Source organism: Rattus rattus, chromosome 5 (assembly GCF_011064425.1).
Source record: "Rattus rattus isolate New Zealand chromosome 5, Rrattus_CSIRO_v1, whole genome shotgun sequence".
Classification (NCBI taxonomy): domain Eukaryota; kingdom Metazoa; phylum Chordata; class Mammalia; order Rodentia; family Muridae; genus Rattus; species Rattus rattus.
In genome coordinates, this window is record NC_046158.1 from 79,119,247 (window position 1) to 79,145,174 (window position 25,928).

The 25,928-nt window shown below is 37.5% G+C and overlaps 1 gene segment (V, D, J or C); it reads right to left on the reverse strand.

The window, feature by feature from the left end:
• Positions 1-10,909: 10,909 nt before the first annotated feature.
• On the reverse strand, positions 10,910-11,439 carry LOC116900926. The segment is given in 2 exon segments: positions 10,910-11,214; positions 11,391-11,439. Coding segments are annotated over 2 exon segments (354 nt in total).
• Positions 11,440-25,928: the final 14,489 nt, after the last annotated feature.

Below are 25,928 nucleotides of genomic sequence, written 5' to 3' on the forward strand. Positions count from 1 at the left end.
GGCAGGTGCATGAAAAAACTGAGGAGTACCTTAAATTTGTAGTAAAGCTACAGGGAGCAGGGAGCACCAGTACCATAACACTGGGCTAATGAAACAAATTTTGAGATCTCACGCTGAGATAGCTCATCTTTGATGACTGCTGATGGTTTCTGGATGAACACTAGAGGATCCCCTCTCTTAAGTAACATTTTTCCTGACCACCTCCCTCCCATATATTCAAAGCCAGTAAATAAATCCACTGTAGATTTCAAATATTTCCTTTTCTAAAACTAATTAGAGTTTGGGACACCTACAATGACATTTGATTTACTGTATGAATACCAACTAAGGTTGTCAACAAGATGCTTCAGGTAAATTGAACCCTACTGTCCATGAAGCTTAGAGCTCAATAATATCTGTTTTCCTGAGCAATTGCAAATAAAACCAAACAAACAAACAAACAAGCAAGCCAAATAACAAAACAAACACCAAAACTACTGAGGTAGAGAGCAGCCTCCTGGGCTTTTTGGCCCAAACTTCCCAGTGTCCTCCAATGCCGGTCTTCATCAGTAAATTCTGTCTACAATTTGAGGAATCAGGAAAACCAACTGTGAAATCCTAGCTCCACATGTCTGCATCTCTCTGAAATTCATTCTCATTCATTCATTCATTCATTCATTTCATTTATTTATTTATTTTATTTATTATTTATTTTTTTCTTCATCTTTATTAAATTGAGTATTTTTTATTTACATTTCAATTGTTATTCCCTTTCCTGGTTTCCAGGCCAAAATCCCCCTAACCCTTCCCCTCTCCTTCTCCAAGGGTGTTCCCCTCCCCATCCTCCCCCCATTACCACCCTCCCCCCAACAAACATGTTCACTGGTGGTTCAGTCTTGGCAGGACCAAGGGCTTCCCCTTCCACTGGTGCTCTTACTAGCCTATTCATTGCTACCTATGCGGTTGGAGCCAGGGGTCAGTCAATGTATAGTCTTTGGATTGTGGCTTAGTCCCTGGAAGCTTTGGTTGGTTGGCCCTGTTGTTCATGTGGGGTCTCGAGCCCCTTCAAGCTCTTTCAGTCCTTTCTCTGATTCCTTCAGCGCATGGTACTTACATTTATTTTATTTATTTACATCCCCAAAGCTGTCCCCTCTTCGAGCCTACCACTCACAGGATACCTCTCCCATTACTTTTTTTTCTCCTCTGAGTGGACGGGGTTTCCTTGGGTAGTATCCCATCATGGTGTATCCTGTCTCTTCACTATTAGGTGTGTCCTTTTCCGCTGATGCCAGATGAATCAGATTTGTTGGGCAATGGATACCAGAGTCAGGCTACAATTTTGGGGAGAAGTCTGAACTTCAGATGTTCGAGAATCCGCATGAAGACACAGGTGCATTTCTGTGTAATTTATATTATGACTTTAATTTCCAAGCTGCTAGTGGTAAGAGTGAAATCTGAGAGCTTCACTGACTCTGATGGATTAAAACAAAAACATATACAAAAGCATCACCAACAGAATAGGAGAGATAATCTCAAAGGTAGAAGATACAATATAACAAATTGATACATTGTCGGCGGTGCCTGCACCAACCTGGTACCAAGAATCCGGCGAAAGCCTATGGGATGAAAGAAACATATACACACACACAGGTTATCGTGTCAAGTCAGGAGAGGAAGAGAGAGAGAGAGGAGAGAGAGAGGAGAGAGAGAGAGAGAGAGAGAGAGAGAGAGAGAGAGAGAGAGAGAGAGAGAGAGAGAGGAAGGAAGAGTGAGTGTGAGGAGGAATAGTGAGAGACTCCTGTAGCTTTATTCACCACTTATATACCCAAGTCTCCAGGTAGAAAATAATTGGGAAGTACAGTGGGAAACCCTGGCTCGTGACTACCTGGCTTGTGACTTCGGTAACAAAAGACCAACTAGGAGACCTGAATTAATTAGGGAGAAATCCCAGAAGACCAGCCTAAATCTCCAGGATAAAGGCTGAGGAAGTAAAAGGCAGAAGTAAATTGACCACCACCCAGGTGTGGTCCAGGTGTGTCAGTTCCACATGCATCAGCCGGGCTCAGCAGAGGTCATGCAGTGGAGACACGGGTGTTTACTACTTGGTCTTTTCTCCCTGTGCCGTAAATACATGGGAGAGGCCTCTGTCCAATAATGCCATGACTTTTACTATGGCCATGCAGTTACAAAGCGGCCAGGCCCAAATCCAATATGCCACTACAATACATCACTCCAAAGAAATGGTGAATTGAAAGGTTTCCTAGCACAAAAGTCCCAGGAAATTTTGGACTATGCAAAGACAAAACCTAAGAATAATAAGAAGATGAAAAAAAAAAGTTTCCCAGCACAAAAATCCTTAAAATATCTTCAACAAAATCAAAACAAAAATTTCCCTTATTTATGAAATAGATGGATATAAACATACACTAAACTTACAGAGTGTCCTTTACAATACTCAATAATAACCAATATTCTTTAGTGTAACTCTCACCAACAATGGAAACACCTGTATGACAAGACCTCATATATCTCTATGAGATAACAGAAATTGAAGAAGGCATCCAAAGATAAAAATATCTCCCATGCTTATGAATCAGTAAGATTAGTATAGTGAAAATAATCTTACTAAAGTAATTTATAGATTCAATTCCATCTCCACCAAAATTCCAATATAAATTTTTACAGACCTTGAATAAGAAATTCTCTACTTCATATGGAAAAACAAACAAAAAAACTAGAAAAAAAACAAAACAAAAAAAAATAAAAGAACTTTTGGAAGTATAAACATCAATGAAATCAAACTGTAATATACAGAAAAAGTAATAAAAAATGAATGGTTTTGATATAGAACCAGTCACTTTGATCAATAGAATCTAATGGAAGATGCTAAAATAAACGGATACATTAGGGACACTTGATTTTTGACAAAGAAGCCAAAAGCATACAATGGAAAAGAGAAAGCATCGTCAATAAATGGTAATGGTCTAACTGGATATCTGCATGTAGAAGAATGCACAAAACTCAAGTCCAAGTGGATCAAAGATCTCAACATACACATGGATACACTGAATCCATAGAAAAAACATGCAAATAGCCATGAACACGTTCGTAGAGGAGACTGTTTCCTGAACACAACATCAGTAGTTCTGTCTCTAAGATCAACAATTTCCAAATGGGACCTACTGAAACTGAAAAGCTTCTCTAAGGCAAAGGACACTGTTTGTAAGACAAAATAACAGCCTCTAGATTGGGAAAGTGTCTTCATTAACCCTACATCTAACAGAGAGATAATATCCAAAATATATAAAGAACTCAAGAAAGTAGTCACCAACAAATTGAAAAGGAATTCTCAACAAAGAACTCTTTAATGGCCAAGAAATACTTAAAGCAGTGTTCAAAGTCCTTAGTCATCAGATAAATGCAAATCAAAACCCTGAAAATCTTAAAGACATCAGAATAACTAATGTAAAAACACAAACAGCAGCAGTTACTGGTGATGATGTGGAGCAAAGGGAACACTCCTCAATTGCTGGTGGGAGTGAAAACTTGAACAACCACCCTGGAAATCATTCTGGCAGTTTCTCAAAAAATTGAAAATAGTTATTCTAAAGAATTAGCTATAACAGTCCTGGGCTTATACACAAAAGATGCTCCAATGCATTCATAAAAGCTTTATTTGTGAAACCAGAAACTGGAAACAACCCCTCAGTTGAGATAGACTTTAATGGAAGAATAATTAGAGAAAATGTGGTTCATTTACACAACGAAATACTATTCAGCTATTAAAAACTAGTCCATATGAATTTTGAAGGCAAATGGATGGAACTAAAAATATCTTTCTGAGTAAGGTAACCCAGATCCAAAAGAATATACATGGTGTTTACCAACTTATAAGTGGATATTATCTACAAAGTACAGGATAACTCATGATACACTCCACAGACACAAAGAAGTACCAAGCAAAAAAATCTTAATCTCAAGGAGAAGGTGAAATAAAATAGTCATAGGAGTCAGATTTGGGGAGGGGGAGGACCTGGGTGGGAGTGCAGGTGAGTTCAGGGACATTTCTGCAGTAGTCAAGCACTGAAGAAAATAGGGTTAGAGACTCTCCCATCAAAATGGATGCAAATACAGAGACTGGTATTATAACACCTATGCAGAACTCTATTCCAAGTTTGAGTTTTAGAGTTCCCTGTATTGGAGGTTCAGAAGATGCAGTCAGTCATCTCAACAGCCACCGTTCTCGGTATGCATCACACTTTATTTTTTTAAGTCGTATAGTTATTTAGTAATGTCTGAGCATATTTTCAAATATATTATGCATCAATTACTAAAGACCAAAAGCTCAATTTGTAAATAGAGGCACACATTGAAAGACTGTAAATTTGGATTTGTAGAATTAAAATAAATTGTAAATTAAACTGGTTTGAGTACTCAATTGTAACTACATGACTACTTTTTCTACATATTTTACTGTTTCTGTTTAGTAGATACTTACTAGTCATTTTCTTCTTTCAGGAAGAAAGATCAATTATTCTTTTGAAAATAGATTTCATATTTCAATAATATGGGCACTAAATTCTCTGTGCTATTATATAAAGCAAATAAATCATAACATTGGTCAACGAGTTCATAGTAGATAAAGGATGGAATATCTCCCTCAGGTGAGTCTGGAAATCAGTGTTTGGTCCTCAATAGACCTTCCAAATTATCTTGGACCTACTAAAAACGAAAAAAAAAATCCAATTTTTTTCTATGCAGGTTAATTAATTTATTGTGTATATGACTCTTTTTTCTTTATGTAAATATGTAAGTTTAGTATTCAAGAAAGTCAAAAGGACTCTTTAGATTTATTGGGACTGTGGTTATAAATAGTTGTTAAACCATCATGTGAGTATTGGCAATTGAATTCAGGTCTTCTGCAAGAGCAACAAAAGCTCTTATCTGTTTAGCCATCTTTCCATCCACTGGAACATATTGTTTTAACCTTCGTATTAATTTAGTTCCCACCAATCATTTCTGATATTATGACTCCAGAAGATTTCAGTGGAAATAGATTCTCCTGAACCAGGGAAGTCTGTTGCAAGAAGCCAGAGTTCTAAGAAAGATCACTTTTCTGAGGACAGTAGACTTGATAATTAGGATCAGTAAGCTAATTGTGGTTGTAGTCCCTTTCAAGAAAAAAAGAACAAAAGAAAAGCTAAATGAAGTAAGCAGGAAAAAGGACTGAAGCCCTGAGGGTTGTCAGAAAGAATTGACACAGGAAAACTCAGGAGGTAGGAGGTTGGGAGGACCTTCTAGACTGTATACCTGGGAGGTGAGAGACTCTTAGGACTTAAAGAGAGAGACCATAGATGAAATGTTCTACAGTCGGGAGAGGGAATTTGTAGAGCCTACCTCCAGCAGGAAAAACAAACAAACAAACAAACAAACAAACAAAACCAGGGTATTAAGTGAGGGATGTGTTTGCTATCCCACAGTCAAAACTCTGACCCATAATTGTTCCTGACTGAAAGAACTTCAGGGATGGAAATGGAGAAGAGGCTGAGGAAATGAAGGTTCAGCGACAGGCCAAAAGTGGAAACCAGCTCAAAGGTAGGCCCCATTGCTTGACACTATTACTGAGGCTATGGAGCGCTCACAAAAGGTCCTAGCAAAGGACTGTAATTGAAAGACCCAACAAGCAGTTGAAAGAGTCAGATGCAGCTATTTGCACCTAACCAATGAAGAGAAACTGCTGCCCTGGTAGTTGAATTGGGAAAGGTTGAAGGAAGGTCAGGAGGAAGGCAACCCTGTAGAAGGACCAGCAGTCTCAACTAACCTAGACCCCCAAGATCTCTCAGACAAATGGATCACCAGCCAGGCAGCATACACCAGCTGATATGAGACCCCCAACCCATATACAGCAAACGTTTGCCAGGTCTGGGTTCAATTAGAGAACATGCACCTAACCCTCAAAAGACTGGAAACTCAATGAAGTTTAGAGGTCTGGTTGGGTCGGTGGGGTGGGGACATCCTTGTGAAGACAGGGGGAGTTGGGATGGCGTATGGGATGTGGAGTAGTTGGAGGGTGAACCTGGATGGAAATAAAATCTGGAGTCTAAGAAAAAGGAAAAAAAAATGTCAAAAGTGTATTAAATCTCTACCTAATCCCTCCCCATCATATGGTGAAATTACAATGTAGAACTATTTAATAGTAACAATGGTACCAAGGCAATTAATATAAGTACCCAACTAAACAAATTGTTGAATATCATATGTAGTTTTTGAAGAATGGCACACTATTGGGGGTCGGTGTTTCCTTTTGTTATCACATGGCTTCCTGGGATTCCTAGCTTGAACATTGCTGCTCCTACTCAGAGTTCTTCAGGGAATAAAACTAAGTCTACACAACAAGGTGTAGTAAAATCTAAATACATGTAGTTAGAAGTCAAGTTTCTTTTAAAAATGAAGTATTTCAGGCACCTTATGAAAGCAAAAAGTTATTTGGCTGAACCACTGTATGTAGTAACAAAGTAAGTTGAGGACCTCAAAATCCCACAAACAATATCAAGATACAGGCTGTTCTGGTGTAAATGTTGACAAGTTTTATTAAAAATGACATTTTTGTAGTAATAGCTTACATCACAACTTCATCGCAACCTATTCAAGAATTCATGGATAAGTAGTCTCTCTAATGGTATATGACTCTATAAATCACCTGATTAAATCAGATGACATTCTTGCTTTTATTGGCACTAAATTCTAAGTAACTAGGATGGGAAAATAATCAATCATCTTGTACGATTTTCTATTTTGTTCCACAGCCTGCTGGACACTCTGTTGTCACAAGAAAAACACTGGAAACAAAAATTCTGTATTGAATGTCTCCATATGCTAAGTGAAATTAAACTTATACTGTAGAACTTCCTGATATTCTGCATCTGCCAAATCTGCTGGATTTAGATTCCCAGAAAGGAAACAGATTCCTAAGAAGGGATTCTGGTTCAACAATAAACATGGAATGTGTTTTTACATGTTTAAATCTCAATCTCCTCTTTTTATCTTACTTTCAATTTTCATCAGTCTTTTAATCTGCAATAAGATGTAAGAATTGATTTGTGTTCTATCATAATAATTTTTGGAAATTATAACATAATCACATAATTCTCTCTCTTCTTTTTGTCCTTTCAGAAATTATGATCTACCCTCCTTGTGTAAACATACTACCCCACATACACTTGTAATAAAAAATTTATAAAATATTCAGTGTTTTCTTAGTCCATGCATGAATCATATCCTAGCCTGTATGTTTGTGTACCACATATGTGCTGTTGCAAGTGAAAATCAGACAAAGATGACATATCCCTCTAAACTGTACCCTGAGATGAGTGTGAGCTGAATCTCCAGCCTGGGTCCTATGCAAGAGCAATAAGTCTTCTTAACCGCTGAGCCATGACATCAGTCCCAGATTGTAAAGTATTTTGTAGAAGAAACATTGTTATTTTGTATATTGACAACACAACGTTTAATATAGTTGAAAATACCAGTGCTGAGAGTTTTTTATCTCTCAAATTATTTGAAATTTGTTTTATTTCTGAAAATGTGTTCAAAGAATTATTTGAAATGAAAGAATTCATCATGTGAATGTTGTAAAAAAAATACTTGTAAAAAAAGAGTTCAAACCATATTTTTACTATTTACTGTGGTTTGTTGGAAATGGTTTTCTTTAAGTATTAATCCTAATAAAACAGAGAAAAGATTTTATACCTAAACATACATCCATTGCAATTTTGAAAAATCTACCAAAATTTATTTTATAATAAAATCTACCATTGACAGGAAAAATCTGCAGTAACATTACAGTAATCTCTGCTGACTTAAGACAGTTAGACACAGAACAAGTGAATTGCTAAAATAAACCAGCCAACATCTGTCTCCAGCCCTGTCCAGGCAATGACGATTTCTGTGTGTCCATTTCACTTTTTAGTAGTCTGCTCACATGTAGGAGTCAGTCCATATCAGGACACAGCACAGACATGAAGACTCCCTTTTTCTGATCTTAAGGTAAGGTAAGGAAGGATGTCATGGGAATTCATTTGACCCTTTGTAATCAGTGCTAACTGGAAATTCAGAGATGTCATTTCTACCATGATTAAACAGGTTTTATGGTTCCAATAACAGATATGATATGTGACATTCAGATGACCCATTTTCATTCTTTTTCTTGTCTTCATCTTGAGGAAACAAAACATTATTTGCAAGACAGATAAGATAAGTGATTGTTTAGTCTGGTATCAAATAAAAAAACAAGGAATGTTACACTCCTAATAAACCATTAATCTAGTGTGAAATCTGGAGTTCCTTCAAGGTTTAATGGCAGTGGAGTTGGGACAGATTTTACTCTCACCATTATCATTCTGAAGCCTGAAGATGTTGCTAAATATTACTGTCAACAGTATTTTAGTACCCCTCCCACAATGAAACAAGCCATGACATAAACTACCAAAGAATGCAACAGAGTCTACAGCTGCCCCTCCTGTTTCCACCTGCTAATATTATTTCCCAGATACAAACTGTGAAAGTTATTATGAACTTAGTGTTCAGTAGCCCATAAAATCTACTCTGACATTTTGTGTTTTCTTTAGTCCCTGTAGCACAGTTGTGATAGAATTTCTCAGGATGCCTTTAAGGGGATACATTAAACATTATACATGATGATAAATTTAAGATTATTATAGTTGACTATATCAATTCTGTTATTTAGCTTATGAGATCACAAAACTCTTAAAAGATATCAACCATTTTCAAAAATATTCAAATATATTCTTAATACTTTATATTCTTTTTTTTCTAAGTAGATCCTGAAACTTACTGGATTCAGATGCTATCACTGAGGATGAGTTGAGATGACAGAACACTAGATGAACAGTACCAACTACTAGAAGTTTAGAAAGCTTCTTTGAGTGGTTTTTATTTATTTGTTTGTTGTTTGTTTTTATTTTTTATCTTTTATTGAATTTTTTATTTACATTTCAAATGTTATTCCCTTTCCCAGTTTCCAGACATAAGCCCCCTATCCCATACCCCTCCCCTTCTTCTATAAGGCTATTCCTCTTCCTATTCAACACTCTTTCTGTCACCGCTGAAATTCCCCTACACTGTGTATCCAACCTTGGCAGGACCAAGGTCTTCCCCTTCCATTGGTGCCCAACAAGGCCATCCCCTGCTATATATGTAGCTGGAGCCATGGTTTAGTCTTTGGTTAGTGTTTTACTCCCTAGGATCTCTGGTTGGTTGACATTGTTCTTATGGGGTTTCCAGCCCCTTCAGCTCTTTCAATCCCTTCTCTAATTCCTCCAACAGGATCCCGTTCTCAGTTCAATGGTTTCCTACTAGCATTCGCCTCATGAGCTGTTCTGGGTGTGTCTTTCAGAAGACATCTATATACAATTCCTGTCAGCATTAACTTCTTAGCTTCATTGACCTTTTCTAGTTTTGGTGACTGCATATATATGGAGCAAATGTGGGGCAGGATCTGAATGGGCGTTCCTTCAGTCTCTCCTCCTACCTTTGCCTCAATATCCACTCATATGAAGGTTTTTTTTCCCCTTTCTCAGATAGAGTGAAGCATCGCACTTTGGTCATCTTTCTTTTTGAGCTTCAGGTGTTCAGTGGCTTTAATCTTGGGTGATTAGAACTTTGGGGCTAATATCCACTTATCAGTGAATGCATACCCTGTGTTTTGTTTTCTGTGATTTTGTTACCTCACTCAGGATGATATTTTCCATGAGTATGGAAGGTATGTCCATCTTCTGAGATCCTCTTCAATTTCCCAGGGTCTTCCTTACCGATCCCTTTCTTTGCTAGGTCTAAAGGTCAACTAACAGACTATGAAATAGATTTCTTGACAAATAATTACATCTTAATAACGTGCTAAATTCCCATCAATATCTTGACTTGCTGTGATGGCAACATTTTCTCCTAGAAATGCAGAAATGAAGGTTGTTTACTCTGTCTCTGAATTTCATACCATACAACTTAAATTGGAAAATTATAAACAAAATGTTATATAGTTATTCCTGTTATCATTAAAGGTAATTTAAATTTAAATACAATGTAATATATTTTAATGTAATTGTACATTTAAATATTTTCCATAATTTGTTTCTGTATTTAGAATGATAATATCTCCTTATTCATTTAATTACTGACAATAAGGTATACACAAATCTATACATGGATGCATAGATAGGTAATAGATAGATACATTGACAGATAGAAAGAAAGATAGAAGATAGATAGATAGATAGATAGATAAACAATGTCTATTTCTTAGTTCGCTTTTGTCCAATTTTTTTCTTTAGTAGCAGAGTATTTCAATTATTTGTCATGAGAATAGAAAGATAATATGTATGACGGTCAATAGTTTGTTTTCTTCTGTTTTGTTTTTTGGAGAGAAAATCATTTCAAGCACATATTAACAGGAAAACAGGGCAATGTAGTGAAAAAGAAAGGTCTCTTAATAAAAATCAGAAGAAACATTAGGATGGATACTACTTTGTGTAGGATAACAAAAGCAGTGTACTTTGGGTAAGTGACCATCCTGAAGAAAAAACACCTACAAAGACGATCGTAAAACCTGTAAAAGTAGCAGAAATTAGATGTGAAGTTCCGTGGGGACCACTACTAAAATAGCTGAGGAGAAGTGCCTGCCACACTTGCCTTCCACAATCAGAAAAAAATTAAAACTAAATAAAGTCAGGCAATTTAGATTATTTGAGAACAGCACTGTAGTACAGTGGAATATCATGGATACAATTAACCAGAGATGCAAATGACATTATAATGCAGTACACCCTGTGTAGACTGCAAAGTCCTGGCCACATTTTATCTCCAGGAGGAAGTAACTGGGCCCTAAAGGGTTAGAGGGTTTTTGTTCAAGTCTGTATCACTGTGTGGGTGGGGTACTACTCCACTGCTGACAGTAATAAGTGGCAGCATCTTCAGTCTCCATGGAGCTGATTGTGAGAGAATAAGAGGTCCCAGAACCACTGCCACTGAAGCGATTTGGAACTCCAGAAGCCAGCTTGGATGTGTCATAAATCCAGAGTTTGGGGGAGGTGCCTGACTTCTGCTGGTACCAGTACATGTAGCTTACACTTGAGCTGGCACGGCAGGTGATGGTGACCTTCTCTCCTGGAGATGCAGCCATGGTTGTTGGAGATTGTGTGAGCACAATTTCTCCACTGGACACTATGATTAGGACAAAGTTTCATAGACAGGAGTGGGGTTAGTAGACATAGAGATACAAAAATAATTTCATACGATCCAACATTCAGAATAAATTAAAAAAGTATATTTTAGACTCAAATTCCCCAGGGAGAAGAATTTTCATTGATTTCTTAGCTCATACTCCATTGCCTCGTTACCTGTTATACTGATTAGCAGGAAGCTGAAAATCTGCACCCGAAAATCCATTGTGTACTTGAAGTTTGGTCTCTGGCTAATTCTGCTATTCTCATAAGTACATCTCTTTAAAACAGCTATGAGAGGTTTGTGGTTTCTGAAAATGAAGTATGCAAATAGCAAGATATAATCTGGGCAGTTGTTGGCTTATAAACATGTGGTCTGGTAACTAAGTCAAAGCAAGTTAAACCAGGCAATGTCTATTTATTTGTTTTCACAACAATGATAAAGAAGGAAATTTCTGTTTTCTCTTTCCTCCATATTAGGGAGAAAAGCTCTGTTCTATAGTATTACCCATATGTTTCCAGAAACATATTGATCCATTAAACAGTGGATATTCAGTTGAGTATTTTGAGGTATATTACTCTTATAATAAAGGTATAATAAGAATGACTGTAATGGTCACAGAAAGCTTTATCTGCTTCTTGTTTTTTCTGAATGCTGCTCATTAGTATCTATCCTACTGATTTCAATCTGTTCAGATGATCATTCACACAAAGTTAAAGGAAAAATATCCTTCAATTGTCTTATGGAGCACAGGTGAGCTGGAGACATTTCTTCACTTCTCAAGTACTGAGGCCATTCCGAGAAAGATAGAAAAAGAACACTTCCAATGAAATCAATGTAAACACTGGTACTGCTGGATTTAAGAGAACATGAGGTGGAGATTCAGGAAGATGCACTCATCTAAAACTACTCTGAACAATCTCCATTCTTAGTGTTCATTGTGCTGTGAAACTGATTCATTCATATTCTATTTATATTAACTAAAATATATGAAAGAACATTTCAAATAAATTACATTTTAGTTATTAAAAATTGTTAACAGATTAAGATGCTGTTATAAATAAGAGTGCTATGAACATAGTGGAGTATGTGTCTTTGTTGTTTTTTGGAATATCTTTTGGGTATATTCCTAGGAGAGGAATAGCTAGTTCCTCAGGTAGTGGAATGTCCAATTTTCTGAGTAATCTCCAGACTGATTTCCAGAGTGGGTGGAGCAATTTACAATAGATAGAAATATTGAGACATTCTGACCAAGAATTACTGAGTTCAAGGTAATTATTAATTCTGCTTTTCTGAAAACACAATTCTAACTAAATAGCTACTCTTCCTTCCAAAAAATGCATGGTCTCATCTTTCCTAGCATTTAGTCGCTAGTTGCCAGTCTTATTCTTGTTACTTCAGAATGAAAACTCTTTTGTTCTTTTTTTGCAAATATGGGTTTTATATTTCACGAGTTAAAGATACTATATCATCTTGGTTTATGCAATACAAATAAATTACCATATTGGTCAATGAACCACATTGTGGATAAAGAAAAGAAGGCCTTCATTACCATCACATTAAACCTGAAATTTGTATTGGAAGCTGAGGAAAATTTATAAAACAAAATAATGTTTATGTCTTTATTCTATTGAGATAGAAGGATATGTAATCTTTTTTAGATTTATTTATTTTATTCTGTGTTTATGAGTAGTTTGCCTGCATGAATATATGTGCATAACATACTTGTTTGATACCCAAGGAAGTGAAAAGAAATCCTAAGGTACCAAGATACCCCAGTACTGGAGTGATGAATGAATATAGACCATCATGTAAATATCACCAATTGGGTACAGATTTCTACAAAAGCAAGAAATGCTCTTTAATGCTGAGAGATTTCCTGATCCCTCAGAAATTATTAATAATTCAGTTTCCTCCAAGAACAATTAATATTATGACTACATTGACTTTTATCTGAAGTAGGCAGAGATTGGAGATATCCTTGTGTGAAAAGGTAATCAAAAGCTTGGGAACTTCTATTTTCCTTTCTTTTTTAAATTTAGTTAAATTATTTTATTTTACTTATTCACTTTGCAAAGGGCTCTGTGTCCCCTCCTGCTATCCTTGTCACAAAACTTCCACCATAACACTTTAACTTTTCCTCTAAGTTTGTGGGGACCCGGTAAGTATCCCACATGTACTGACTCTTCAAGACTATGTGACGTTAAGCAAAACAACCCAAACAGCAGAACATATCCCATAGTCTGGCAAGAGGTTTTGGAAACTCTTCACTCCAGCTGAGGTTCCATCTTACATCTATCAGAATGGCTAAGATTGAAACTCTTGAAATATCACATGCTGACAATGCTTGGGGCAAGAGAAACACTTTTTTTTTTCCGCATTTTTTTTTTATTAACTTGAGTATTTCATATTTACATTTCGAGTGTTATTCCCCTTCCCGGTTTCTGGGCCAACATCCCCCTAACCCCTCCCCCTCCTTATGGGTGTTCAACCCCCTCCCCATTACTACCCCCCCAACAAACCCATTCACTGGGGTCCAGACTTGGCAGGACCCAGGGCTTCCCCTTCCACTGGTGCTCTTACTAGGATATTCAATGCTACCTATGAGGTTGGGCCAGGGTCCAGTCATGTATAGTCTTTGGGTAGTGGCTTAGTCCTAGGCCTCTGGTTGCTTGGCATTGTTGTTCATATGGGGTCTGAGCCCCTTCAAGCTTTCAGTTCTATCTCTGATTCCTTCAAGCAGGGGGTCCTGTTCTCAGTTCAGTGGTTTTTGCTGCTGGCATTCGCCTCTGTATCTGCTGTATTCTGGCTGTCTCTCTCAGGAGCGTTCTACATCCGGCTCCTGTCTGCCTGCACTTCTTTGCTTCATCCATCTTGTCTAATTGGGTGGCTGTATATGTATGGGCCACATGTGGGGGAGAAACACTCTTTTATTTGTGGTGGGAATTCAAACTTGTACAGCTATTTTGGAAATCGATTTGGCATTTTCTCAGAAAACTGGGAACAGTTCTACTTCAAGATTCAGCTATACCGTACATGGGAATATATCCAAGAGATGCACCAACATCTCACAAAGTTGGTTAACTACGTTTATCGCAACTTTATTCATAACACCCAGCAACTGGAGACATCCTAGATGTTCTTCAACTGAAGAATGAATAAAGAAAATGTGAATATACACAAGGAAACACTGTTAAGCTATTAAAAACCAAGACATCATGAATTTTCCAGGCAAATGGATTAAACTTGAATATATCATTCTAAATGAGGTTAACACTTTTCTAATACAACATGCATAGTATATACTCACTTATAAGCAGATATTAGCCATTAAATACAGGTACCATGTTACAGTCCAAAGGCCCAAAGAAGCAAAACAATAAGGAAGACCAAACAGGGAAAAGTGAAACTTAATTAGGAATGGGGTGGCTGGGGTTAAATAGTCATAAGAGGCAGATGGAACGAGAGATCTGGGACAGAGGGGTTAGGGAAGGAAACAGTCATTCAGGAACACATATGAGGAAGGAGAGAACAGATGGCTAGGTGGCCTTGAAATTGATTTGAAATCTACCATTGAGAAGGGTGAAAAATTCGGGGGCTTTCCCAGGACTAGACAGAGATGTGAAATAAAGGAGGTGCCCAAGAATCAATGGAAGTGACCTTAGTTCGTTTCTTCCTTTCAAATAAAAATCTTGGAAGCCAGAATTCTCAATGAAGTGTCACAAGGACATTTGCATACTTTATAATTTGACAGGGAGAGAATCTAGATTTATTGTTTTCTAGCACCAACACATCAATGGGAAAACATCTTGCCCCGATTCGTACCAACAACCAACAAGGTGGTTATTTCCAGCAGCACTATCACTATTTTGACATAGCTATTTGTAACTGTGCCTCTGTAAGACTCATGGTTTTCAGTGCTTCATTCATATGATGCTTATGAATTATGGTCACCTTGAAATTGTTGCAGTAATCAAATATATAATCTTTTGGCACAACAGTGAGATATCATGATTGAGGTGGATTTAGACAGACTTGGGACATAGTAGCTTGGTTATTTTTAACAAGTGGAACAACTCACCCTCAACTAGAAGGCAAAATCTGAAGATTCTGAACGGAAAGGAGAAGTTTTTCAAAGATTGTCTGTACTTGCCCTCAAAACGTAAGGTTGAGATAATTTTGGACCCTCCTTTTTCTCTTTTTGCTTCTCTTGAATTTATCTTTTACCCTACCATAATCTTACTGCAGAGATCATTAACTGCACTCCCTAATCTTGTATTTAGCTAATAATTTACATTGTCTTTGACTTGATGCTGAGTTCACCTACCACATTGCTGTCACTAAATCTAACAATGGTGGATTATCCTTTGCTATCATCAGAATCCAGATTATTTTTATTCCACTTTTCTCCTCCTCTTCCTCCTCTTTTCTTTCTGCTGAATCTGCATCTTCTGCTCCTCCTTTATCGTACTCTTCATCTTCCTCTTCTACTTTTTCTTTTCCTCCACTGCTTCTGTTATTCTTCCTCTTCTTTATATTATTCATCATGTTCTTTATCTTCTATAATTTTTCTTCTTCCCCACCTCACACCTTCTGCATGGCTACATCTGTACTCAAGAATGTAAATGAACACAGTACAGTTCTGACTATGCTCTTCAAGGATAAAGACATGCCCTAAGTATTCCTGGATTTGAGATCTTGAGCTGAAATAGAATCTGTGATGCTAGATTATGGCAAGGAACATAGAATACACAATAGATAAATGGAGAAATGTTAGGAAACTTCATCCTTTCTGAAAACAGTGGAAATGTTAAGAGGGGACAGAGAGCAGAATCTATTATCTGAGGCATCTGAGAAATACTGTGGAGGAGAGGGTGAAATTGCAAGCTCATGCCATGAGACGTAAGAAAGTTCCTCATCCTAGATGACTTTGATGGAAGTATTTGGAAATATCTTTGATAAATGTATAGAGTCAACTGTAGCTGGATGACAGATACACATCTTCTCTATTACTGACAATTTTCATTTTTAAAAACACTTTTCATATTTCTCCAAACAGTAACACTGAAACAGACCTAAAGTCAAGAAATTTTTTACTTAATAAACACATACCCACCCATACTCAAAAAGTGAATAAAATTTCATCAGATTTCTGAGATGGTATCAGAAGAACAGTCACTACACTTAATGGAAAAATAATCAAAACGCATGTAGAGAAAAAAGAAATATTACAACTTCCACTCTATTCTTCTTCGAGGATCCCACACTCATATTTTTTCCCCTTCTAATTTAATTTTTTTACACTACAGATTTTATTGTCCTCCCTGTCCATCCCCCAACTGCTCCACATCCCATACTTCCTTATTGCCCTACTGCCCCCGTCCTCACAAGGATATCCCTACCTCCCATTCCTCACCCTATCAGACTTCTAAATTCTCTGGCATCTCCAGTCTCTTGAGGGTTAGGTGCATCTTCTCTGAAACAACTTAGATCAACATTTTTTGTTATATTGTGCAGTTTTTGTTATATTGTGTTGGGGCCTCATCTCAGCTAGTATATGGTGGCTGGTTGCTGATCCAGTATATGAGATCTCAGGGTTTCAGGTTAATTGAGACTGTGGGTCTTCCTACAGTGTGGCCCTCCTCTTCAGTTTCTTTCGGCTTTTCCCTAATTAAACCACAGGAGTCAGCAGCTTCTGTCCATTGGTGGGGTGCAAATATGTGCATGACTCTTTCCTTTTTCTTTTTTCTTTTCTTTTTTTTTTTTTTTTTTTGGAGCTGGGGACCCGAACCCATGGCCTCGCGCTTCCTGGGCAGCGCTCTACCACTGAGCTAAATCCCCAACCCCTGTGCACTTGACTCTTTTAGCTGCTTGTTGGGTCTTTCATATGTCAATCATGATAGGTCCCTTTTGGTGAGTACTAAATAACCACAGTAATTATGTCAAGCCTTGGGGCCTACCCTTGAGCTGGTTCCTACGTTGGGCCTGTCCATGGAACTTCTTTTCCTCAGACTCCACTCCATTTCCACCCCTGTAGTTCTTTCAAACAGGAACAATTTTGGGTCAGAGTTTTGACTGTGGGATGGCAACCCTATCTGTTACTTAATGCCCTGTTTTCTGCTGGGAACTGGCTCTATAAGTTAACTCTCTCATTCACTGTAGGGCACTTCTCATGCAAGGTCTCTCCTTTTGAGGTCCTTAAAGTTTCTCACCTTCCTGATCTGTAGCACATTCTGAATGTTTCCCAACCCCCTACCACCTGAGGTAGCCCTGTTTCAATTCTTTTCTGCTGGCCCTCATAGCTTCAGTTCTTTCCTTGACATAATATCAGACCATGTTCCCCTCTTTCCTCCCATCTCATTTCCCTCCCACTTCCCTACTGCCCCTAAAATGATTGCTTTCTTCTCCCTTCCAGTGGGACTGAGCTGTCCTCCTTTGGTCCCTTCAGCATGATGAACTTTTTTAGTTCTTTGGGCTTTATCTAGGGTATTCTATCCTTTAATTTTGGCTAATATTCACCTATTGGTGAGTACATAGCATGCATGTACACTTGGGTTGAGTTACCCATGTAAAAATAATATTTTCTTTGCTCTATCCATTTGCCTACAAAATGCAGGATGCCCTCATTCTTAATAGCTGAGTTGTAGTAATTAAGGAAATGAACCAAGTTTTCTGTATCTATTCTCCTATTGTGGGACATATGGGTTGTTTCTACTTCTGGCCATCACAAGTAAGGCCACTATGACCATAGTGAAACATTTGCCCCTGTGGCATTGTGGGGCATTTTTTGGGTATATTCCCAAGAGTGATATTGTTTGGTCATCAGGTACATCTATTTCCAATTTTCTGAAGAACCTGCAGATTGATTTCCAGAGTGTTTGCATCAGTTTACAATTCCATCTGCAATGGAGGAGTGTTTACTTTCTTCATGTCCTCACCAACAAGTGTTGTTACCTGGATTACTTAAGTAAACTATCTTATCATCTGCAAATAGTGATAGTTTGTCTTTTTCCTTTCCCCTTTTGACCTCTATTATTTGTCTAATTGGTCTGACTAGAACATCAATGACTATATTGAATAGATAGGGAGAGAGTGAGCATCCTTGTATAGTTCCTGATTTTAGTGGGATAGCTTCAAGTTTCTCTCCTTACCTATTCAATATAGTATGATATTCTAGTCGAACTCAAACAAACAACTTGATGGAAGGATACAAATTAAAAGGAAAAAAAGAGACTAATATGAATCAGTTCCAACTATCACAAAATAGAAAAGGAGTAAACATTTAATTAGTTCTTTGACCTTGGGATAGCCCTAAAATTTGGAGAAATACTTCATATTCTTCCTACTTGTTTTCTATTCTATATAGTTGTGAGCTCACAGCTTGATTCATGCAAATTTTGACTTATATTGACTAATTAATACTGAAACAATAAAATACTAACAGGATCAAATAACCTAAAATACAAATCAAACCAGACTCATGGGAAGTTACACAATTGTGTTGCAACAATCCTGTCTATTTTCAGACATTATTCTGGTTTTGTAGCATGTTACCACACTGTGTGCAAGATACCTTTGTTTTGTGATCTGTCATGTAGATATATACATGTTGATTTGCAATGAGGTAAGGCATATCTAGATAGAGTTTGAGATATTAGTCTCACAAAAGCACAAATGAAGCCAATAGAGATGTATCCCATTCAGAGATTTACTAATATGTCTTGGTATAGATTCTTAATACGAATACCTGTTTCATAAATGTGATGAATCTTTTCTTTTGAAAATTTTGTTTTGTACCCAGTGTAGATAGCCAAGGTAACAAAACACTAGAATAAGGAATTGCTCATTTTCCTATCTGTCATATCAGAAAGGTACTATTTAACACACATGGTGTGTGTGTGTGTGTGTGTGTGTGTGTGTGTGTGTGTGTGTGTATAAACAGTGTATGTATGTTTTATACAGTACACTTTAACAAGTTTGAAAAAAACCTATCATATCTTCTCACGGATATTTGGAGCTCTCAGAACATTTGGTTTGTATGCTCTATGAAATTTATATATTAAGCCAGTTCTACAGTCCCAACAACATTCTGTTATTTTTCTTCATTTAATTGAGGTCCAGCATATTTTATATACTTATATATTAGCAATTGAAATTGACAGCAAATGAAAATTGCCGTAGAGATAGAGAAAGATAGACTAGTGACTGATCAGCATGATGTACTTTCTTAACCTAAATCATAAAATGATTAATGCAATAGTAATAGCAGAATCATTTACTGAGAGGAAGCTTCCCCAACCAAGAAGAGAAGGTTGGTTGATGTGTCTACTCAATATGGACTTCTTTCCTTTCTTTTTCTCCAGAGAGACATGATCAAGAAAAACCTCACTTGACTCTTTCAGAATATGATTGAGTATACAGTTGTGATTATCAGCAAAACAATATTATGTTTGGGGATCACCACAGTAAGAGGAACTGTATTAAATAATCACAGTATCAGGAAGTTTGAGAACCACTAGTACAGAGGAAGGATGAGGGAAATCACAGGGAGCTGATATTAGTTCTCAATCGTTCTGGAAACAATTGATTCTAGAAGTCGAGGAATTAGTCAGAGGTTCACATTGTATACATTTTCTATGCTTGAAGGACAAACACACTTTTTATTATTTTGCTCTATGTCTTTGTGTGTTCTGCTTGTATGTATATCTATGTACCACATTTATGTATTACACAAGGAGGACAAAAGATAGTGGTGGAACTCCTAGAACTAGCGTTATAAATGGTTGTGTGCTGCCCACTGCGTGTTGATTGCTGAACCCAAGACCTCTGGAACAAAGCCAATGTTTTTAACTTATGATCATCTTTCCAGCTCTTGAAACAGAAAATATTGTTAAAGTCACCATCATTACTACTCACTCTATGTGGTGAGTAATAGTAGAAAATATTGGTAAATGGAGAAGACTGACAGTTATGATGACTTGGCCAAATATAAAAACTCAAACTCACATATGCAGTGCAGCCTATTCAGTGATTAATTAAGTATGATACTTGTAGATTTTGCCATGGAGGAACTATAAATGACATACACTTAAGATATATTTTAAAGATAGAGAAATAGAATAGGCAGTATTGATACTTGCCACTAAAATTGAAGACTAGCTTCAGTCTTTGTGACTTTCATGCCATAATGATTAAACTGGTTCCCTTATGTTGTCATCTGATTTACAAACAAACACACATGCATGCACTCGCACACATACACACACACATACACAGACACACAGACACAGACACACACACAGAGAGAGAGAGAGAGATGAAATATTTATAAAATATTCAGTTTTGTCATAGTCCAGGATGGTTGGTATCCTATCCTATAGGTTTGTCTACCACATGTGTGCTGCTACATGTGCAGACTAGAAGGTGATATTTCCACTAAACTCTACCCTGAGATGAGGGTGAGCTGAATCTCCAACCTCATTCTCCATTCTCTCTGCAGTTTGAGTAACCAGGGAAACCAACTTTGAAATTCTAGCTCCACATTTTTGCATCTCTGCAATTTATCCCCAACCCTAGCTCCACATTTTTGCATCTCTGCAATTTATTTATTTATTTATTTATTATATTTCATTCATTCATTCATTTATTTATTTATTACCATCCCCAAAGCTTTCACCTCTTCATGTCTACCACGCACAGGATCCCTCCACTGTTATGTGTTTCTCTTTTGAGACGGTGGTGCTCCCTTATGTATCACCACACTCTAGTGTATCCTGTCTCTGCAGTATTAGGCATGTCCTTTCCCACTGAAGCCAGATGAGTCAGACTTGTTGGGCAATGGATACTGGAGTCAGTTTATAGTTTCCAGGACAATTCTTCACATCAGTTGATCATGGACCTGCATGAAGACACAGCTGCATTTCTGTGTAATTTATATTATGACTTTAATTTCCAGACTGATAGTGGCAAGTATGAATTCTGATAGATCCACTTACTCTTGAGAGATTTAAAAAATACAATATATACAAAAGCATCACCAACAGAGTAAGAAAGATTATCTCAGAAGTTATAACAAATCAATACATCAATCCAAAGAAATGCCAAATTGAAACGCTCTCTATGCAAAAGGACCCAAGAAATTTGGGACTATGGAAAGACAAAACCTAAAAATAATAGAAAGAAGAAAAAAATAGTTTTCCAGCTCAAAGATCCATAAAATAATGTCAACAAGATAAAAAAAACCCTAATTTATGAAAGAGATGGATATAAACATATACTAAGCTTACAGAATATTCTTTACAATGCTCAATAATAATAAAATGTCTTTGGTGTAACTCTTAAAAAGCAAGGGAAAGACCTATAAGACAAAGTTTCTTGTATCTACAGAAATAAATTGAAGAAGACATCCAAAGATAAAAATATCTCCCATGATTATGGATCAGTAAGATTAACATAAAACTCATTGATAAGTGGATATTGGCCAAAAAAGCTCGAATTACCCAACATGCAATCTACAGACCACAGGAAGCGCAAGAAGAAGGATGACCAATATTTGGATACTCTTACTCATTAAAAGAGGAAAAAATATTCACAGGAGGGGATATGGAAGCAAAGTTTAGAGCAGCGATTCAAGTAAAGGCCATTCAGAGCCTGCCCCACATCTGGCCAATATATATACAGCCACCAAAACTAGATAAGGTTGATGAAACTAAAAAATGCATGCTAAAAGGGACCGGATATAGATTTTTTCCTGAGAGACACATCCAGAACATGTCCAATACAGAAGTCAATGCTAGCAACAAACCACTGAACTGAGCACATTACCTTTTTGTGGGGAATTAGAGGAAGATTGAAAGAGTTTAAGGAGCTTGCAACCCCATAAGAACAATGCCAACCAACCAGAGCTTCCAGGAACTAAACCACTACTGAAAGACTATACATGGACTGACCCAGAGCTACAACTGCATATGTAGCAGAGAACAGCCTCACAGGGGCAAATTGGAAGGCAAAGCCCTTGGTCCTGTCAAGGTTGGACCCTCAGTGCAGGGGAATATGGGGTTTGGGGAAGTAAAGGGGATGAATGGGGGTAATACCTGTATGGGGCGAGGGGAGGGGATGGGAGCTTATGACACGAAACTAGGAAAAGGAATAACATTTGAAATGTAAGAAAAGAAATATATCTAATAAAAAATTGAAAAAAAGCCTAAAGCGTATTATTTCTCTACCTACTTCCCATCATATGATGAGACTATAGGGTAGGACATTTTAGTAGTAACAATGGTACCAAGGCAAGTACCTAATAAAACAAATTGTTGAATAGTCTATGTAGTTTTAAAAGAATGGCACCCTATTAGGGGTGGTGTTTCCTTTTGTTGTCACATGGCTACCTGGGATTTGAACATTGCTGCTCCTACTCAGCATTCTTCAGGGAATAAAACTGATTCTACACAACAAGGTGTAGTAAAATCTAAATACATGTAGTTAGAAGTCAAGTTTCTTTTAAAAATGAAGTATTTCAGGTATCTTATGAAAGCTAAAAAGTTATTTGGCTGAACCACTGTATGTTGTAGCAAAGTAAGTTGAGGACCTCAAAATCCCACAGACAACATCAAGACGCAGGCTGTTTGTCTGATAAATGTTGATGAGATTTTTAAAAATTACATTTTCATAATAATAGCTCGCCTAACAACTTCATTGTAACCTATTCATGAATGCACGGATGAGTAGTCTCTCCATAGGTATATGGGTCTCTAAAACACCTGATGAAATCAATTGACATTCTGGTTTTTATTGGCACTAAATTCTAAATAGCTAGGATGAGGAAACAAATAATCATCTTGTACAATTTTTTCTTTTGTTCCACAGCCTTCTGGACACTGGAAACAAAAGGTCTCTGCTGAATGTTTCTATATTCTAATTGAAATTAAATTTATAATGTAGTTTCCTGAGACTCTGCATTTTCCAGATCTGCTAGTTTTAGATTCCCAGAAAGGAGACAGATTGCTAAGAGGAGAATCTGGACCAACAATCAACATGGAATTTGTTTTTACATGTTGAAATCTAAAACTCTTTTATTACCTTACTGTCAATTTTCATCGTTCTTTTAATCTGCATAAGAAGTAAGAATTTATTTGTGTTCTATCATAATAATTCTTTGCAATTAAAATCACATAATTTTCTCACTTCCTTTTTGTCCTTCCAGAAATTATGAACTACCCTCCCTGTGTAGACATACTACCACCCCACACACACACTTATAAAGAAATATTTATAAAATATTCATTTTTTTCTTAGTCTATGTATGGATGGTATCCTAGCCTGTATGTTTGTGTACCATATGTGTGCTGCTGCACATGAATGCTAGAAGAAGGTGATACATCCCAATAAACTCTACCTTGACATGAGTGTGAGTTTAATCTCCAACCTGGGTCCTATGCAAGAGTAACACATGTTCTTAATTGATGAGCCATGTCTTCCACACCATATTGTAAAGTATTTTATTGAAGAAAGATTGTTATTTTTGTATATAGACACCAAAATGCTTAATATAATAGGAAAAATGCCAGTGCTGAGTTTTTATCTCAAATGATTTGAAATCTATTTGTATTTCTGAAATGTGTTCTAAGAATTACTTGAAATGAAAGAATTCCTCATGTAAATGTAAAAAAAATACTTGTAAGAAGAGGTCAAACCATATTTTAATATTTACTATGGTTTGTTGAAAAATGGTGTTCTACCTAATCCTAATAAAACAGAGAAAAGGACTTTATACCTAAACATACATCCATTGCAATTTTGAAAAATCTACCAAAATTTATTTTATAATAAAATCTACCATTGACAGCAAAAATCTGCAGTAACATTACAGTAATCTGTTCTGACTTAAGACACTTAGACACAGAACAAGTGAATTGCTAAAATAAACCAGTCAACATCTGTCTCCAGCCCTGTCCAGGTAATGATGATTTTCATGTGTCCAATTCACTTCTTAACAGTCTGGTCACACATAGGAGTCAGTCCATATCAGGTCACAGCACAGACATTAAAACTCCCTCTTAGCTTTTTCTGATCTTAAGGTACTGCATCCCACGTAACGAAGGATGTCATGGGAATCCATTTTACCCTTTGTAATTAGTGCTAACTGGAAATTCAGAGATGTCATTTCTACCATGATTGAACTGGTTTTATGTTTCCAATAACAGGTATGATATGTGACATTCAGATGACCCATTCTCATTCTTCTTTGTCTTCATCTCGAGGAGACAGTGTCAACATTATTTGCAAAACAGATAAGGATAAGTGATTGTTTAGCCTGGTATCAGCAGAAACAAGGGAATGTTCCTACACTCCTAATAAACCATTAATCTAGTGTGAAATCTGGAGTTCCTTCAAGGTTTAATGGCAGTGGAGTTGGGACAGATTTTACTCTCACCATTAGCCATCTGAAGCCTGAAGGTGTTGCTAATTATTACTGTCGACAGTATTTTAGTATCCCTCCCACTATGAAGTAAGCCATGATATAAACTACCAAAGAATGCAACAAAGTCTACAGCTGTGCCTCCTGTTTCCACCTGCTAATATTACTTCTCAGATACAGTCAAGCTGTGAAAGTTATTGTGAACTTAGTGATCAGTGACCCATAAAATATCCTCTGACCCTTGGTGCCTTCTTAGTCCCTTCTATCACTGCTGTGATAGAATTACTCAGGATGCCTTTAAGGAGATATATTAAACATGATACATGGTGATACATTTAAGATTATTATAATTGACACCACGGAGGCCAGAATTCCTCTAGGACCGGACCCGTCCTGTGTTTTGCGGAAGTCCCACCACGCAGATCCCAGCCTGCAGCAGCTCTCTGCTCCCAGAACCCGTGGAGAGACCTCACCGCCTGTAATCAGGTGGGCACTCCTGACTACAGAGGCAGAGACCACCAACACTGCCCACCCTGCCCCATCCCTGGCCCAGAGGAAACTGTATAAAGACCTCTGGGTGCCCGTGGGGAAGGGCCCAGGGGCTGACAGGACCCCTGTGCCTGAGACACACTTGGGAACCTGAAGAAACAGACTGGATAAACAGTTCTCTGCCCCAAATCCCATGGGAGGAGGCTAAACCTTCAGAGGGCAGACAAGCCTGGGAAACCAGAAGAGGCTGCTCTCTGCACACACATCTCAGACGCAGAGGAAAACACAGGGGCCATCTGGAACCCTGGTGCACAGAGTCTCCCCGGAAGGCGGCGCGGATCTTCTGGTTGCTGCCACACCGGAGGCCGTGGGCAGCACCCTTGAAGCCTTGAGGCCTCGGAACCACTGGTAAGACCAACTTTTTCTGATGCAGTGACCTGCCTGGTGAACTCAGACCATGGAGCCCCTGGGAACAGCTGAAGACCTGTAGAGGGGGAAAAACTACATGCAAGAAAGCAACACTCTCTGTCCCCATAACTGACTGAAAGAGAGGAAAACAGGTCTACAGCACTCCTGACACACAGGCCTATGGGACAGTTTAGCCACTGTCAGGAATAGCAGAACAAAAGTAACACTAGAGATAATCTGATGGCGAAGGCAAGCGCGGGAACCCAAAACAACGAAACCAAGACTACATGGCACCATAGACCCAATTCTCCCCATCAAAGCAAACATGGAATATCCACACCAGAAAAGCAAGATCTAGTTTCAAAAATCATATTTGACCATGATGCTGGAGGACTTCAAG